The 16,745-nt window shown below is 43.6% G+C and overlaps 1 protein-coding gene across 2 annotated transcripts in view; it reads right to left on the minus strand.

Moving 5' to 3' along the window:
- GPD2 (glycerol-3-phosphate dehydrogenase 2) overlaps positions 1-16,745 on the minus strand; it is a 58,649-nt gene that overhangs the window by 11,459 nt on the left and 30,445 nt on the right. For both annotated transcript variants that reach the window (XM_054829728.1, XM_054829729.1), the window contains exons 7-8: positions 4,723-4,887; positions 3,929-4,073 (exon numbers count right to left, since the gene is read on the minus strand). In XM_054829728.1, the coding sequence (XP_054685703.1) occupies positions 3,929-4,073; positions 4,723-4,887 (310 nt within the window). The remainder of the gene's footprint in view (positions 1-3,928; positions 4,074-4,722; positions 4,888-16,745) is intronic.

Below are 16,745 nucleotides of genomic sequence, written 5' to 3' on the forward strand. Positions count from 1 at the left end.
GTACCCCAGATAAAGTCTTTGAAAATTACCTTAGTTCTTAGGTCAAATAATTAAAAATAAATAAATAATCGGATTCCACACGTGGCCATCACCTGACTTTAAAAGGTAGTCCCAGAAGTTTTGAGCAATAAGGCCCTTGAACGTGATGCTCAGGTATTACTAGAGTTTGATTTCTATGTGAGTTAGCAGACCACAACCTTAAATCGAGCCATCGGGCCTTTTGGCATCTCACATTTCCATCTCACATCTCCGTTCACTCTTGAAAATCTTGCTCATTGGAATTTCATATACAAACATTTGGAAATTTTAAAACAGCAATTACCTGCAACTCATTATGGAATGAACAACTGCTTTTAATCAAAAAATGGACAATAACATATTATGCCACAAAGGAAAGGGAAGGCTGAAACAGAACGCACATTAACATTGACTAAAGAACAGAACCCTAGTTCTGTTTTGATGAATCTAAGTATGTAACAAGAAAACTTAAATACAAAATACTATTGACCCAAGTCAGCAATTATCTGCTAAACAGAGGACAAGAGTAAAGACAGATGAAGTCCCAATGACTTCTACAACCTGCACTCACAGGAGGGGGCGAGGGTTAGTAGCAGAAAGAAAAAGTAGAAAACCCAGAACAGCAACACTGAAACCCCAAGTCCCGTGGGAGCCTTGAGACAGCAAACGCCCGGTGACACTGCACCCGCCACTGAGCGGGAACAAACACCCAAAGGATTCGGACCAAGAAGTATATCCCAAATGCTCCCACTACAGCGGTCCTGACCAGGGAACTGTGTTTTGAGGGAAAACCAGGCAAAAGATAGCACCTCCACAGTGAGTAACAGCCACTAACTGGATGCTAGTATCCAGAGATTTTTTTTTTTATTATTATTATTAATTTATGCCAGTCCTACAGCGTGATATAGTAAAATGAAGAAAACCACTAGTTCTTCGTAAAGGAAATTTTAACTTATGTCTAAATATTTCCTGGTATAATGTGGAAAAAAAAATTTTGAAAAATCCACATGTACAAACCCAGTTATTCTTACTACTTAAATAGCTCTGCTTATATTTCAGAAAACAAAAGGCTTCTACGAACATTTCAAAGTAAACAGCTTTTATATAGGAAAACATTTAAGCCGCCCCTTTTCTCCTTCGTTTTTATTATAAGGAAAGATGCTGACTTTTGTTTCAGGTGCTGGAAGTCCTTGTAAAAGCATCCGCAGTCAGTTTAGCAGTCCTCAGGTTTTGTACCTGGTCCTGAGCTCGGGAGGAGGAGACGGGAAGCCCACGGCGGGGGACAGGCGGGATGCCTTTAGGCGGCGGTAGGGACCACCGGAGGGGACTCGCTCAGGAACTCTAACAACCGCTAACGCAAGCGGCTGGATGTAGACAAAGACCTGCTTGGATGCGAGCTGCCTACTGAAGAGAGCCGCAGCTGAATCACTGAATATTTCATTTTTAGGAAGTCTAAACTGATTACTGAAGGTAAGTTTTCAATATCTGGAAAGGCTAGAAGAGAAGCTGAAAATTTCATATATAGCATGTATATTAGAACATTTTTTAGATGATATTTATAGACAGCTTAAGCATACAGTTGGAGAAGTACAATTTAATAGGGGAAGCCAACACAGGTTTGTGAAAGGTAAATCACGTCAGACAAATGATTACTTTTTAAAATGAAAAAGCTATTGATTTAGAGACAGAGGAAACTAGAGATTTAATATATGGTATCAGAATATCCAGAAAACTTTAGACATTTTCTCAAAAGTATGGATTTTTTAAAAATGTGATTTCATAAAAGCTGTTAAAAATAAGGAAGAGAAACAAGTAAAGACTTAAAACTAAGTTTCACCACAACACCTATGGACTGAAATGTTTTCAATCAGATTGCGCAGCAAATGATGAGAAAGGATGAAACAGTTCGCCATATGCCAATTAATTTACTGAATTAATGACAACCGGCTATCCTGGGAAGCGCACTCTCAATCCCCTATTGCTGTTTGTTCCATCTTTTATGGATAACTGAAGAGCCACCACCACAGGTCTAAAATAAGGCGTTTCCCATCAAAAACAAGTGTCCTCTCTCATTTTAGCAGGTAATATATTTACACAATAGGGAGGAAAGAGACTCACTGCAGCTACTAGAATAGATATGCGTATACTAAAAATAGAACTAATGAGAGGAGGAATAACGGGACTATTAATGAAGAACATAAATGAGTAAGAAACCCATGGGAAATGCATGCGTTGGGTTAACATTCCTTTTACAAAATCTTAACTATGTTTATATCTAAAAACCTCTACTTGTTATAAAATTTTCATTTGTGAGAGTCTGGGCCAAAAATCTATAAAACATCTACCACAAGGCAAGCGGATGCAGTGAAATGACAATCTTTGCTTCCTGAGGATTATTCCTTGGCACTGGGATACAGCTAAGATTAAATACCACGAGTATTTTCCATTTAGCAGCCAGTTCCTTGGTTTAAGCTATCCCACTTCAAGGAAATTCAGTCCTGTTTTATCTAATCAGCTGTACTGTGGAGGCAGCGCGTGGGTCGATACTATTTTACAAGGAAAGTAATGCCCACATGCTGACATACACAGGGGAACACGGAGAACAAGAATTCTCTACGTTTCCAATTAAAATTATTAGGGTTATTACACAATAAATAAATTAGAGCCCTCATACATGTCAAGCCATCTTCTACTTTGAATTTACAAAGTGATTCAAAGGTTTCAAACTTCACATGTCTTTGCTGTAGGGCCATGAAGTCAATCACACACGTGCTTCTCACAGTATACGAGGGACCTAGGATTACAGCCCGTTTCTCCACATTGCTGGTGCTTTAAAGCAGCTATCAGGTCATTTTCCCATTTTTCATGCGGAAAGATGCCAAAAAAAGAACAGAATGCAAGAGTCATTTTACACTTTTCCAAAAATGCCTCAATTTTACAGTCTACGGTCATGTCCTGTTGGGACAGCTCTGGCAAAACCAACATGTTGTGCACTGGAAATCTAAATTTACATTCACAGAGGAGTGCAATGAGGATATGGAAGGCATTAATCTAAGTGCACTGTATCAACAGAATTGGGGCAAGTCTATAAATGTGAATTTCCATTAGGATGCTAATGACTTCAGAAACCAAAAGGTAATATTTGAGCTTCCACTGACAAGGCTTACTCGGTAGAAGGGGATTTGGTTTTGCAGCAGCAAATAAGTGAAGAAGCAGGATTCTGCAGAGCGCGCTGGCAGACTGCACGGGGACCTCTTCTGCAACAGGGTCAGAGGGAGGCACGTCCCTTCCACCACCACCACCACCGGAGGGTGGGCTTGTGTTCGCAGCAGTGTCCGAATTTAATCGTCTTATCTTCAACTACTTTTTACATTGCCTCCACGCTGCGTTCGTGTTTACTAAGAGCGGAGTCGTGACGTGGCAGAGGACAGTGGCAGAGTGTCATTGCGTAGAGAGTTTGAGATTTAACAGGACAAGAGTTTTTGTATGAAGGTGGCAACCTCTCTGGGAGGTTTTATACACATCTTGTTTTCTCAAGGGAGGTGAACGAGCAGTCGGTGCACTCAACTCAAACTCATTATTAAAAAAAGGCGCCTTTCACAAGTTTCTTGTAGATGCTCTGCCTAAACGCGCTTCTGCGTCAGCGGGAGTTCTGCCTTGGTGAGTTTTAACTAAGAGCTACAAGACTTCAGTCTTTTCTCAATATATGAGATTGTTGTTCTAATCGGCACAGTGCCAGAATCCTCTTTAAAAACAAAATAGAACACACACACAAAAAAACCCCCCAAACAAACCCCAAATCGTGCATTCAAAACTACCATAAAACCCACAAATGTGTCTCTGCAAGCTTATTTATCACAGGCACCAGCAGAGATTGTTAACAAATGGTGTAGGCTTTGAGTATCGTTACCTGTAATAACCAGGCATCACAATATGCACGCCTGCACTTGGCTGACAGATGTTTGGTACTTCCTGATCATCCATTTTGCGCACAGAGTCTGTGAAAGGTCCCGTAGCATTGATAACACATTTGGCTTTGACATCAAATTCCTGCCCTGTGAAAGAAAACAGTATCAATCACATACACCATTTGTTTTCCTGCTCACTCACTGACACTCTCTATTATTAATCTATCTATGAACTTAACTCACTGTAAAGAACATCGCGCTTGTCTGAACAGAACAGCTAGAATGGGTTTTAAAAAATTAACAGAAGTTTTCCTGTAACACCAGATCTGAAAGAAAATGTTTTACGGTAAAATTCCACCTTCTGTGCAGGGGCAGAAGAAGGTAGAGCGGGTAGAAGTTCAGCTGAAATCTGCCTCTCAGAGGAGAGATTTCAGTCTCGACCCGCAGACTTGGTAAACGGGATCATTGCTGTACAGCACGTAGCATTTTACAGCGTCATCTTTGCCTGACAGAAGGGTTTGGATGTAAAGCTTAGTCTCCCCTGCCAAAACACTAGGATTTGAGTGCAAAACCTGACAGAAGTTAAAGATGACTGACGGTAATGGTATGCCGCCGCTCCCTGGGAAGATGGCTCCTTTGTCGGTCCATTGATATTTGCAAACAGCAGTGTCCCCGCTCCTCCCTCCTCTCACCATTTCTGCGGTCCTTTAAGGAAGGGCGCACGCTCTCCCGCGGCGCGGTGCTTTCTGTCCGGCTGCGGAAAGCCGTCCCTCGCGCCCGAGCAGGGTGCACACACCTGTTAGGACGTCCCTGCAGCGCACGCCGCACACGCGCTCCTTCCCGCTGGCCGCGTCTGTCGTCTTGAGCAAGCGCAGCACTTCAGCGTAATTGGCCGTGGCAGCGCCGTACCTGGCAGCAGTGAGGGCGATGGCGAGGTTCATCCGTGCGTCGTTGTGCTGTCCTGCAGCGGGGACGGGACCGGAGGAAGGACACCAGTCACCTCCAGCCACGGACTTGTGGTATGGAAGTGTGTCAGAACCGATCTGTCACATCTGTCCCTGTCACATTCGATAGGCGTGATGGTTGCTCGCGTCTAACGAGAATTAAAGATACATCCCCTCTGCTGCGCCGGAGCGGCCGACAGCGGCGTGCAGAGCCGTGCCCCCCACGTGCCTCTAGCAGCCGGGCACACAACGTGCCACGGCCCCTGCACACCACGGAACCCAGAATTACTGCTCGTTCACCTCCAGTTTAGGAGCAGACAAGTCACCTTTTTCTTTACCTTCTCCCGTGCAACTGTATCTAAGTATTCCTCCGACAGTCGGACCGGTGTTAACCGACAATTCCTGTTAGCAAACGTACCCCACGACAGTCAACATCCAAGAAACAACCTTTCAGAGACTCTGCCAAATTATCACCTTTCTATAACTGTTTTTTCTTTTATATGCATTTTAACTTCCCACCATACAACATAAAAGCATCAAAAAAGAGAAATAAGCAGACAAGAATTAATGCAGGATTCTTAACATATATCATTAAAGATTTATTACTGAAATTCCCTCGTTAAAGAAAACCAAGAGAGAGGTGGAGGGACCACGAGGGGAAGATGATTAATTACTTTGAAATACCGCCTTCACCTGAGACTTTTCCTATTTATTATTGCCACTGAAGTTAAAGTCCTGGATGCTGGCTAGAAAGAATTACTATACATTGAAGGGGCCAGGCTCTGTGTGTCCTGAATAATTAATTTACAAGAGGGCTAAACTTCCCGAGGTACGGTTCACTTCCCCGTGTGTTCAGACCACTTCTATCAAAGATAATACTGATAAAGTGATAAATTTGTAATAGATATTGTTGTTGATTTATGTCGCCAGCATTCCCAACGTTTAGTATAAATGGTTTATGCAAAGTTTGGTCCTTCTGATTCTGCCTGTGCCACCTCGAACCACGGCGCAAGTAATCTGTTCCTAGCTAAAAGGGCAAAGTTATAAAGATGGGATCAATGGCCTCGCAGGCGCCGCCCTCCCCCCCAAACTTCTCATTCGAACACAGCCAAGACGATACACTGCAATCAGTCTTCAACCGCAAGAAAAAAAAAAAAAAGTTATGCGAAGCGTACAGAAACAGTAACATGATAAAGCACCGATGAAGAAACAAACAGTAACTCCAATTCAACTAAGCAAACAATGCAGAATAAACTGCAGAAAAGAACAGCAAAACAACTGAGCAAGATGTCAGAAAAAGTTGGGGATGCTCCATCACACAGGATGCATACGACTAAACAACCATCTGTCAGAAGCGGCAGGCAAATCATTAAATAAACGCATCAACACTTCTGCGGCAGCAGTGTCAGGGAACGGATAAAATGACCTTCCCAGGTTTACCTCAAACCTTAACATTTCAACGCAGGGTTGAGAGAATGTACACCTCGTATACAGGGGGAGCGCTAGCCAGACACCAGCCACAGAACAGCGACGAGCTGCGTTACGGTACCTGCTCCTACGTAAAGCAGAGGACAGCACCTCCCCCAAAGTAACGCAGGAGGTGCTCCTGCAGCCCAGCCGAGGGCTCGCGGGCACCAGTGCCCCGGAGACATCCCGCTTCTGCTGGCACCTGACCACACGATACCGCCAGCCTTGGCTCCAAGAAACCCAGCCCAAACCAGAAACGCCACCCCAAACCAGTGCCGCCTACGCACGAACGAGACCCTGCAGGACCCGTTTCTGTGCGGCAGGATTTAGTCTCTCGCTGTAGCAGGACCCCAGGGCCAAGAAGGTTTCCTTAGTTACTTCCATTTTTCCTCGCCACCAGCGCGTAAGGCGGTACCCGATACAAACGGGTTTTCTCTGTCTGACACAGGGCGCGGATCCATCACACGGCGGCAGCACAATTTACGGCGTCAGCCAGCATCAGCTTGGTCTATGGGAAGTCTTCTTACCGGTGAAGTTTTGCAAGGTAGCCTCTTCCCAGTTTTGTGACTTACTTGTCCAGACCAAAAGCAATCTGGAGAAGCCAATCAGCAGAAAATAATGTGGAAACAGGTGTAATTTCTCAAAAGAACAAAGACCTAAGTAACAAGTGTTCGTTAAGCCCAAAACCCAAGAGCTGCTCAGCATTTTGTTGAGGCTCCTAATGCTCGTAACGTTGGAGTGAGCTAGGGATGTGCTTGGACTGCTGCGTTCAAGACAACATTTTCACGCTTTCTCTGAAACTCTCATCCATTTTCCCCTCATCATTATTCTGATGTGAAAAACCCCTTGCTATTACTCAATTCTCAGCTGTCCAAAAGGAACTCCGAGTGCCTATGTAATGTATTTGCAGGAAGAGGACTGGGAAATAACCAGTTCCTGATTAACTACACATCTAGAAAAACCCACTGGCTGCAGATTGATGTGATCTACAGCGTGGAGTCCTAGAGCCTTTCAGAGCATAAACAGCAGAGATCTGTAGAGGTCTAGATTTGAAAGAAATGAAGAGTGACTTACTGGCTCAGAAATTCATCATCTGTGGAGAATAATACTGCAACAGTTTGGTAGAGATGAGGTCACAGTACAGCAGTTTTTATACTAAAGAACAGCTTTTTTTTTTTTTTTTTTTTAAAGCCCTCCAACTCACATATGCACATTTTCCCCCCAGACAATTACATTAAAATCCTGCACTTTATATGCAGTTAACTTTTCTCCCTGGTGTCTGAAGAAGCGGTTGCCGTCCCTCTATGCACACTTCCCATTATAAAGGCACCATAGCCAGATCAGTTCTTACTACAGCAGCATTCAGAGTTGGCAAAGCATATTTTCTGCTGATTAAAGTAAAACTAGCTATTTACACGTGTGCCAGTTTGGAATCGGGAATGATTATTATTTCAAAGAGATTGGTATGTGCCCTGGGACTCTGATGATCCCTGCCACTCTAGAGAGAACTAGAAGGATAGCAGAGCGGAGATTCTGCATCTCAACCTTTCTGACACTCCAGTTAAACACCATTCTCCCCAGGTAAGATTCAGAGATCTTCCAAACCCAAGATAAAAGCTTCTGAGCTTAACGTCCTCCAGAACAGACGTGCAAAGCTTCCTCGACACTAGCACTATTCCCATGTTCAGAAGACACCGGGAAACCCAAGGTACGGTGGTGTGATAAACAGCACGGTGACCAAAGGCTTCTGTGGGAGCTCCTGGATCACCTGCTGGAGACAGCTCTGCATCCACTGATCTTTGCAGCGGCCACTCATGCTCCAAAGCAAAACAGAGACAACAAGTACTCCTCCCCTTGCTAGCAGAAGTAAGCCTGCTATGATACCGTGGCTTTTTTATAAATGTCATAAGCCAAAAAGTTATTTTATAACAACAGAATGGCTGAGCCCAATTAATTTTGCAGCCTTTTCCATGAACGAGTAAGCTCCTGAAGATCCCAGAACTAACCTGTAGCAACACGGTGAAATTCTGACATTCACCAACACCAGATGGTCCCAAACACCCTGCCCGGAGAGGTCGCTGCTGCTCAGGGCTAGTTTTGAGAGCGGTCGATGGCTGCCTGCACGCCAGCTGAGGCATCTCAAGGGTGGTGTGAAAGGCCACCAGACCCCAGCGTCTTTGCAAGAGGCCTCCAAGAGCCAACTGAGGGAACATGCTGGGTTTTCCTTGCAACTCCCTTCCATGATACCGCTCGAAAATAAGAGGGTGTTTAAATCCTTTTTCTAGCAAGAAAAACTGAAAGAAACATCCATCTCATTATTCACTATTGTCATCTGCTTATAATAGAGTAACAAGGGAGCGATAATTTAACTTTTATTAAGGGTAGTCAACCTTGCTTCTAACAAAACACTGGCCTAAGTGCTTTCATTAAATTAACATCAAATCCTCTAAAAAACCCCTTATTCTTAGGGGGCATACTGCTGAGGACGTTCAGTGCGCAAAGACATTTTGTGTAAGCGTGTCCTACATCACATTAAGACCAACAGTGATGCCATTTGGTTTATAACTTCTCTTTTTGTGTAATTTAGGAAAATTCTATTTTCATTCCTTAGTAGCAAATGTTGTATTTCTTCAAAGACGAACAGACAATGCTTCCGTTGGCACCAAAAGAATCCTCCCACAAAGCGCACATAGTGTACATTCAATTTTATTTTTATCAATGCTGAACCACAGCCAATAGTGGTAACAAAGCCCACAGACTGTAGAAATTTGTTTGTGACCAATTCAGTAGAGTTGTGCGAATACCGTGGTGTTAATACGGCACTCTGGTGGTTCTGGTATATTCTGTCCTGTGTCACGCTCTGACACCTCTCGCTTTTACACCAATTCCTGCTCTCTCCTCTGCAACTCTATTCAGCTGAAGATAAACAGCACGCAGCAGCCAGTAACTGCTTTTTTTTAAGAAGCTAGACGCTCTTTTAATCCTAAGAGGATAACTTTTGTTCATGTTAACCTTCTTATGCTAAAAGCTAACACTTCGTTACTGAGTATACCTGTTGCATGACAGCCACGTAACAGCGCACGCAAGCATTGCGGCAATTGCCCCAAATACACCGTGCTCATACTACAACAGCACAGCTGTAATCTGTGGGTTTGCAAACTTCTTGCTTTAAGGCACAGGTTGGTCCTGCAACAGACACGAAAGCCTCCTCACCTTTTCTCAGTTTACAGTCTTTTCTGATTAGGCATATCTAATTACTGCTGTGGAGGTCAAGTTTAATGGAGAGTTGGAAATTAGCCATGCAAGAAACTATACGACAGTCTTAATGAACTTTCTCAAGAGGGTAAATCTTTCCAGAGAACCACCTACCAGGCTTCTTTTGAAAGGAAAAATACATTACAAGAAATGAGAAAACGAGGCCCACAGTATGGTCACAGTTTTACATCCCTATGTAACGCAGCCATACAATTAAGTGGGGTTTTGGGGCTTTTTATTGTTTTGTTTTAAAAAGCTGAGGGGATAAAGGCAAACAAGTACTTGCAAATTAATCTCTTGCTTCTATGTTACTCCTTCACTGATACCAGTGAGCTCCAGTTATTGAACCGCAACGCAGGAGGCAGTCCCCTGGATTGGGAACACGTCCCGAGCCCGATCCCCCAGCATCCAGCCAGGGATATTACTGGATCACCACAACACCAACGCCTGTTGTCCTCCCCAAAAGCATTGGTATCCTAAAAGTTATTTTGAAAGTATATTTCTGTACCTACATGTTAGAATATAACAAGAGCCTTGCACTAGATAATCGCAGGCACATAGTAAAGAAAAGCAATGCATGAAATCAAACAATGTTACGCGCATGAAAGTTTTCTTGTTGTGTATACACAGACCTTACCAAAACCTTACCAAATCTAAGGCTGAGGAGTGACAATTACACATCACTATACATAACTAAGATACCACGACTGCCCGCACCCTCTAATTTTTAAATAAGTGCTTAATTGCATGAACAGTTTTATTACAAGCATTAAAACAGGAACTCAACATCTGTTGTACATACGGAAATCAGTTGTATCCAAGTTTAGGCATTATGAATCAGCTGGAAGAGTGACTCAAAATTGTTCCAGACTTCTCTGAGAAAGAACTCGGTAAGTTCTTTTCCCCAAACATAAGTAGCATAAGTTCAGAGGTCAACATCAAATTTGACTTGTGAGTCACAAGTGATTAGAAATGCCCTCAGACCTGAACTATTTCTTGCTCTCTGAATCACATGAAACTTAAGTCAAAAATCAGCTGAAAACTAACAGACTTTCTAGGATACGTAGCATGGACGCATTTGTTCTTGGACTGCTTCAGAGGGAAGAGCGTTCTGACTCAGTTAAATCAGTTCCATCACACCCACATAGAACAACGGCGCAGCATCACACCAGACTGTTAGTACAGCCCATACAAATCACGTACCGTTTGAATTCTGCTTTCCACCGCGTTATCTGCGCTGCTGGAATGGGGCCCAGCCAGGTGGGAAGAATGATACGCATCTAAATATGCACTTTGCACCGGAAAAAAAACCACACACCACATTATTTTAGTTCCTTAAGATCTACCCTACGACGCAGGTATTTTCAGCCCCCGCTCTGCCGGGGCTTTAATGGAAAGGAAAGCCTTGAGTTTGGCCTTCCCCAGGTAAATTTACTCTAACAGATTCAAACTCAGGTTTGACACATCAAGTTTAAATAATCCGGTAGCAGTCGTTTTAAATAAGGTTCTTCCTTCCTCCATTCAGCACCAGCTTGGACCACGAGAAATAAACTTCTCTATTCCCCCGAGCGACGGAGGTGAAGAGGTAACCATCAGCATCCGACTTCCCAGTTCTGCTCCTCAAGGCTCTGAAAGAGCTAATGCCCATTTACCAGTAACGGCTACATTTATCAAACCTGAACACACAGCTCGAGGAGCGCTGCAGAGACCACCCCGGATGCGACGCAACCGCTATGTTACAAGGCAAGCTTAGGGACCTGCAGAAATTCAAGATTATTTTCATAAGGCAAGATTAAAGGAACAACCTGTGACCAAACAAACTGCATGTATGGATTAAAACAAAGATCCCAATGAACATTAGGAAATGGAAGTACAATACATTCCAACTTACATACAGAGTTATAAACAAGCAAATAACATAAGCAAGAGACAGGAAGCCCATAAAAGCTTTTAAAAAAAAATAATTAAAGAAAGATCACAATAGCCTGAGAATGTCTGTCTTATCAACTCTACTGCCAAGTTAGAGTACAGAAGCTAAAACTCGTCGTGAAACTGAGATACCAGAATACAAACCTAAGCCGCAATATCCAGGCACATCAAGTGAGAGACAAAATTTGGAATTATTGTTCTGTGCTACTGCTTTATAATTATGTTGTTTCCCACTTCTTTTGTATCAGCCTTCAACTTGTCACTACAATCATATTGCAATGTCAGTGTAAGTAAAAGCACAGTGTTAAAATGAAACTAAACATTGTCACTGTCAGTTTATGGAAACCGCGCTAAAATGTCACCGTGAACAACTGTCACGGCAGGTCTGCTGCGGCTGTGCCACCGCGCCAGGAAGAACGTGATGATGTCAACACAGCTTATTGCGTACCCGTGTGGCATGAGGGCTGACTAGCGCTCCCAATGCTCACGCTAACAGCTTCGATTTGGGGCAAACTTAACTTTGAGGCAAATTTTGCGTTGCACACCAGAGTAGCTATTTTTTAAGCCTAAATGAAGCGGGGACCGACCTGCCAGCTATTGCACGTTGCGCTCAGCGGGCGGGACGCCGACCTCCGCTGCACGACAGCGGGGACCAGCCGGGGCCGGAGGGAGCAGCCGGGGAACAAGAAGTGCTGCGGAACTGTGCCGCGCCAGAGCCGGAGAGAGGCAGCGCCGCTCCCAAGGACGGGACGCGGCACGCTGCGAGTCACCGGGACCGGCGGTGGGTGCCAGCTGGCGGGGACGACCGGACCGAGCAGTGCCAGGCAGCGAGCAGGCAGGGCTGCTGCTGAGGGAGGGATCCACCCCATCCGACGGAGAAGTCAAGCAGCAGCATTTTACCTGATAATTCTCCCCGAACCCAGAGAAACCCAGCGCACGAATGGGTATAGACACAGGGCAGGGGCTGCCGAGCGAGGTGAAGTCTGCTGATGGGAGAGGAGGAGCGCAGCGAGGAAGATGAGCAACGTGCACCTCCCAGGAAGATGATGACAACGTGCACACCCCCAGCCCTTCCCGAGGATCGGGGCTGCTCCGGCCCCGTATGCTGGATGGCAGCAAGATGCACAGGCATCCCATAATCCCTTTTCCCTCAACATACATATAACCATACCTACAATATGGAACAGTGTACATATTAACTAATGACCGACTATTAAGTTCACATAAAATGCACACATATAAATTACAGCAGAGTTACATGCTTCGATGGAGTCTTTCCCCTAAAAGCCACGACACACTGGGGAACGCTCAGATGTTTGTGGCACAATGTGCAAATAATGTCGTTTTGCTCAGGAATAATCTTAAATCTTTTAGGTAACATGATCTGAAGAATTATTCCCCGTTCACTTCTTAAGGGACACAAAACCCATCCTTTGCTTATACGAGCATTAAAAAAAGAAAAGAGAGGCGCGCAGAATTCACTAGAATATTCATCATTTCCAACCTTAAACCCACAGCGTACAAACAGACGAATCCAGCAAGTCAGAGAGCAAAGCCAATTTAATCTGTGGCTCCCCTGAGGTAAATGTAGTTCACAGTCCTGCCCCCACCCCAACCTCAGCCATAATCCCTGCTTCCTGGAGGTAAGAAAGCACTGGAGTGAGGAAAATTCTGCAGCAGGATATAATGATCCAAAATGACAGGGACAATAATGACAATGAATTTCATGTCTCCCAGTCATGAGCCGGGGATGCTTGACTGGGCTGACTTACACAATTAAATTGTTACAGGTACAGCAGGAGATGCAGTTATCATCGGCATGCTTTTGGGAAGGACGCCTCCAGCAAAGGGAGGACGAGCGCTGCGGATGCACGGTCCCTTTTGTTAGGAGCAAGCGGCCGCTCCTGCAGGGACGCTTCCACGGCTGCACCCTTTGACAGAGGCAAAACTGGGTTAAAGATGCAAGCCATTTTAGGCTATTGATTTTATCCCTTTTGAAAACGATCACAAAGCTCTGACGGATAAAGCACGGCGTGGCTCGAGCCACCGTGCGCTGAGAAGCCCTACGAGCAAACAGAGACCCAACGGATTTCATCAGGGAACTGGGAAGTGCTGTTTCCAACGGATCGCGGTTCCTCTGTCCTCCCCACTGGTGTCTGTATTAACGCTGGCAAGGAAAAACACCATCGCTCCTCTGGGTTCAGCCGGAGACCGGCATTTCCCTGTAGCGGCGTTCCACTAGAGGCAGCCCGCATTACCTCTACAAGCCCTCTCGTCGCAGGCTGCCGGTTTTCGTCAGGATTTCGCACACGACTCTATTATATAGAACATGGGACAAAATGTATTTGAAAGGAACCGGATACGGAGCACACGCGTAGTATTTTCCAGGTTATACCTGCAGTTAGTGTGCCTGCAAGGCTTCTCTCATTCATCTAGCTTCAATTTTGAAATACCAAGAAATATGGTTAGCCGTGTGTTTCACCTCTGGAAAGTCTTTTTAGTGACAAACTGTCAGCGAGTTTTTATATCCAGGGAAGGAAAAAAAGTCATACAGTTGTCTGCATCTGTAACAGGGTAATACCCCTATTACAGCTCAACATTCTCAAAATATTAATTTGTCAAATATGAATTATAAAGCTATAACATTTCATAATTCAGGACACACTCAAATACTAGGAAAAATAGCTACAAGAGCCTAAATAAAAAAAAAGCATTTATTCCATTTTTGACAGCTTAACGAATGCCCTACTCTTTTGCATTGATTTTTGTGTGTATGCGTGTCTGTGTGTGTGCACGCGTGCCTGGGAAGGATTTCTCATGGGGTTTGCTGTAAACAAGGAAAGCTAAGTCCTCTGCCAAAGCTCCTTTCACTACCTTTATATAACCTCCACATTAAAATGTTTTAGGAGAGAATATATACAAATATACTGGGAATGCAAAAAATAAAGACCAATTACTTACATCCCAGCAAGAATACTGGAAATTTGTAGGACGAGACATTAAACAATCAAATACCCTGATGTGGCAAAACAGTCACAGAAGTAGCGTACTGCTTTCAGAAAATAGCAGTAAATTCAAAGAGCAGGGTCAACAAAGCCCTAAAATCTTAAATTCATGACCCATTCCAGAACACAAATTTTCCTTACACAACCAAAGGCTCATCTTGCAAGGCAAAATATGCTAACAAAGAAGTCTGCAAGCACCTAGAGATAGAAAAATAATGCATCTTAAAGAGAATTGTGCCACTTAGAATTTCTAAACACTTTAAATTGAAATACTCTGGCCAGTTGGATCTCTGCTTTAATGGTGTTCCTAGCTCCTAACAGAATGAAGTCTGTATAATTTAAATGGAGATTAATTCTTCCATTTAAAGTGCTTTAAAATAATTCTGCCTATGATCTTGAGATCTCAGCCCAGCTTCTCCACAGTGCCTCTTCTCCAGTTTTCCTTGAGCTACATAAGCAGAACTGACAGATCACTGCTCAGATAGCAGCCACGTTCTTCCCCCAAAATGTTGCCTTTTTGCTATTCAGGAGTATCCTAATACCAACAAATGCTAAATGAAGTCTGACATGTACCCCTAAGAAACAAACTTGTAAGTTGTGGCTTCAAAGAAAACCTTGAATAAATAGGACACATTGTGTACACCCAGGCTAACATCCAACATATGCTTTAGTTTCCCGATGCTGAGACAGAGCAAGAATAGCCTCTGGTAAAGTCTGTGATTTGCTGTTGCTGGTACTTCCAACATTTATAAATATACCATATTTTTTTTTCTTTTGCCTGTATAAACACTTTAAAAAAATGTAATTAAGATGACCACAGCAACATTTCAGAACACAGCATATTAATGAATAATGGATTATTTGACATGCCACTAGTTTGATCAACAATTAGAAAACAAAGAGCTTTCCTGATTTTTCCTCTGCAAAAGAGCATTGCCACCAAGAAGCCGTAACTGGACAGGGGGGTTATCAAATAAAACGTAACCTGCATAATGAATGTTTTTAATTCTTCCCTTTGGTGGTGGTGATGATCAACATGCCAAACAGCAAGATGCTGCTTGTGGGTGCTATTAACGATGGCAGACACGAAGAACGTGCGATAGAGATGGGAACAGAGAAAAGCAAGAAAACAAGATAAAACTACATTTAACTGCACATATAGAATCAGTTAAGACGCCTTGTTCTTAAAAGGCCAATTTATTTATTCATTATTTAGGGAAGACAGAGAAGGGATGGACCGAGAAGATAAACATATGACTTAAAGACTCAAATATATATATTTTTTCTGTTATTTAATGCTCTAATTTATGACTAATCGTTCTGAAAGAACTAAAAGGAGTTGAATTCAATCTTGTTATCCCCTTCTCTACTGAAACTGCAGTTCCCTTTCCCTTTTGTGCTCCATTCCTCCAGATTTAGGGCATGAAAGTATATCATTACAATTCAAATGTAATAATTTACAAGATCTAAAGTGTGCTTGCTGAAACATTATGACTTAAAACAAGTTTACTGTGGACAGAACACAGGTTAATTGATCAGGATAAAATAATTAATGTGTTACAACACAGCCTGAGCCTACCTTGGGCCGTAGGCTGACCTACAGAGGAGTCACTGCAGACCAACTTCGTTTTGGAAACGGGGCACGTCAAGAATTGATTTAACACTGTAGATTTCTTCTGGATTAGGCGCAGCCTAACGAACTCACAAATGTGATACTTTAGTCCTTCAGAACTACTTCATTCTCTAGGAAATTGAGGTTTGGTGGAGCTTTGAGAACTGCTTCAATTTTTTCACTGCAAAACACTATTTATTTAAATTCTGCATAAAAAATGTGGATAACTAAGCTGTAGTCTTATAAGTAAAGCGAAATAAGGCCAGATACACTAGGACGAACAAGTAGCTTCACTGGCAGCAAAACTTTGAGTCTATTTTTGATGTCTCTCACCAAATGAGTCCCCCAGAGCACTGCTGGCGCTGCAGCTGTTCCTCTGGAGCAGAATGGTACGAGTCTCTGCCAGCTACCTGATCTTAGGAACCTCGTACGAACAACGGAGTGATTACACAAACCTCTCTCTCCACGAAACTGCTCTTCAGCATTTCACATGTTTCCTTTCTTTTTTCCGTTTGACACTTCTTTGTTTCCGACGTGCAGAGCGTGGGGTTGTTTGCTATTGCTCGGGAAGGGAACAAAGCCATCAGAGACACCTCTGTCAGTCGGG

This window comes from Grus americana, chromosome 6 (assembly GCF_028858705.1).
Source record: "Grus americana isolate bGruAme1 chromosome 6, bGruAme1.mat, whole genome shotgun sequence".
NCBI classification, from domain to species: domain Eukaryota; kingdom Metazoa; phylum Chordata; class Aves; order Gruiformes; family Gruidae; genus Grus; species Grus americana.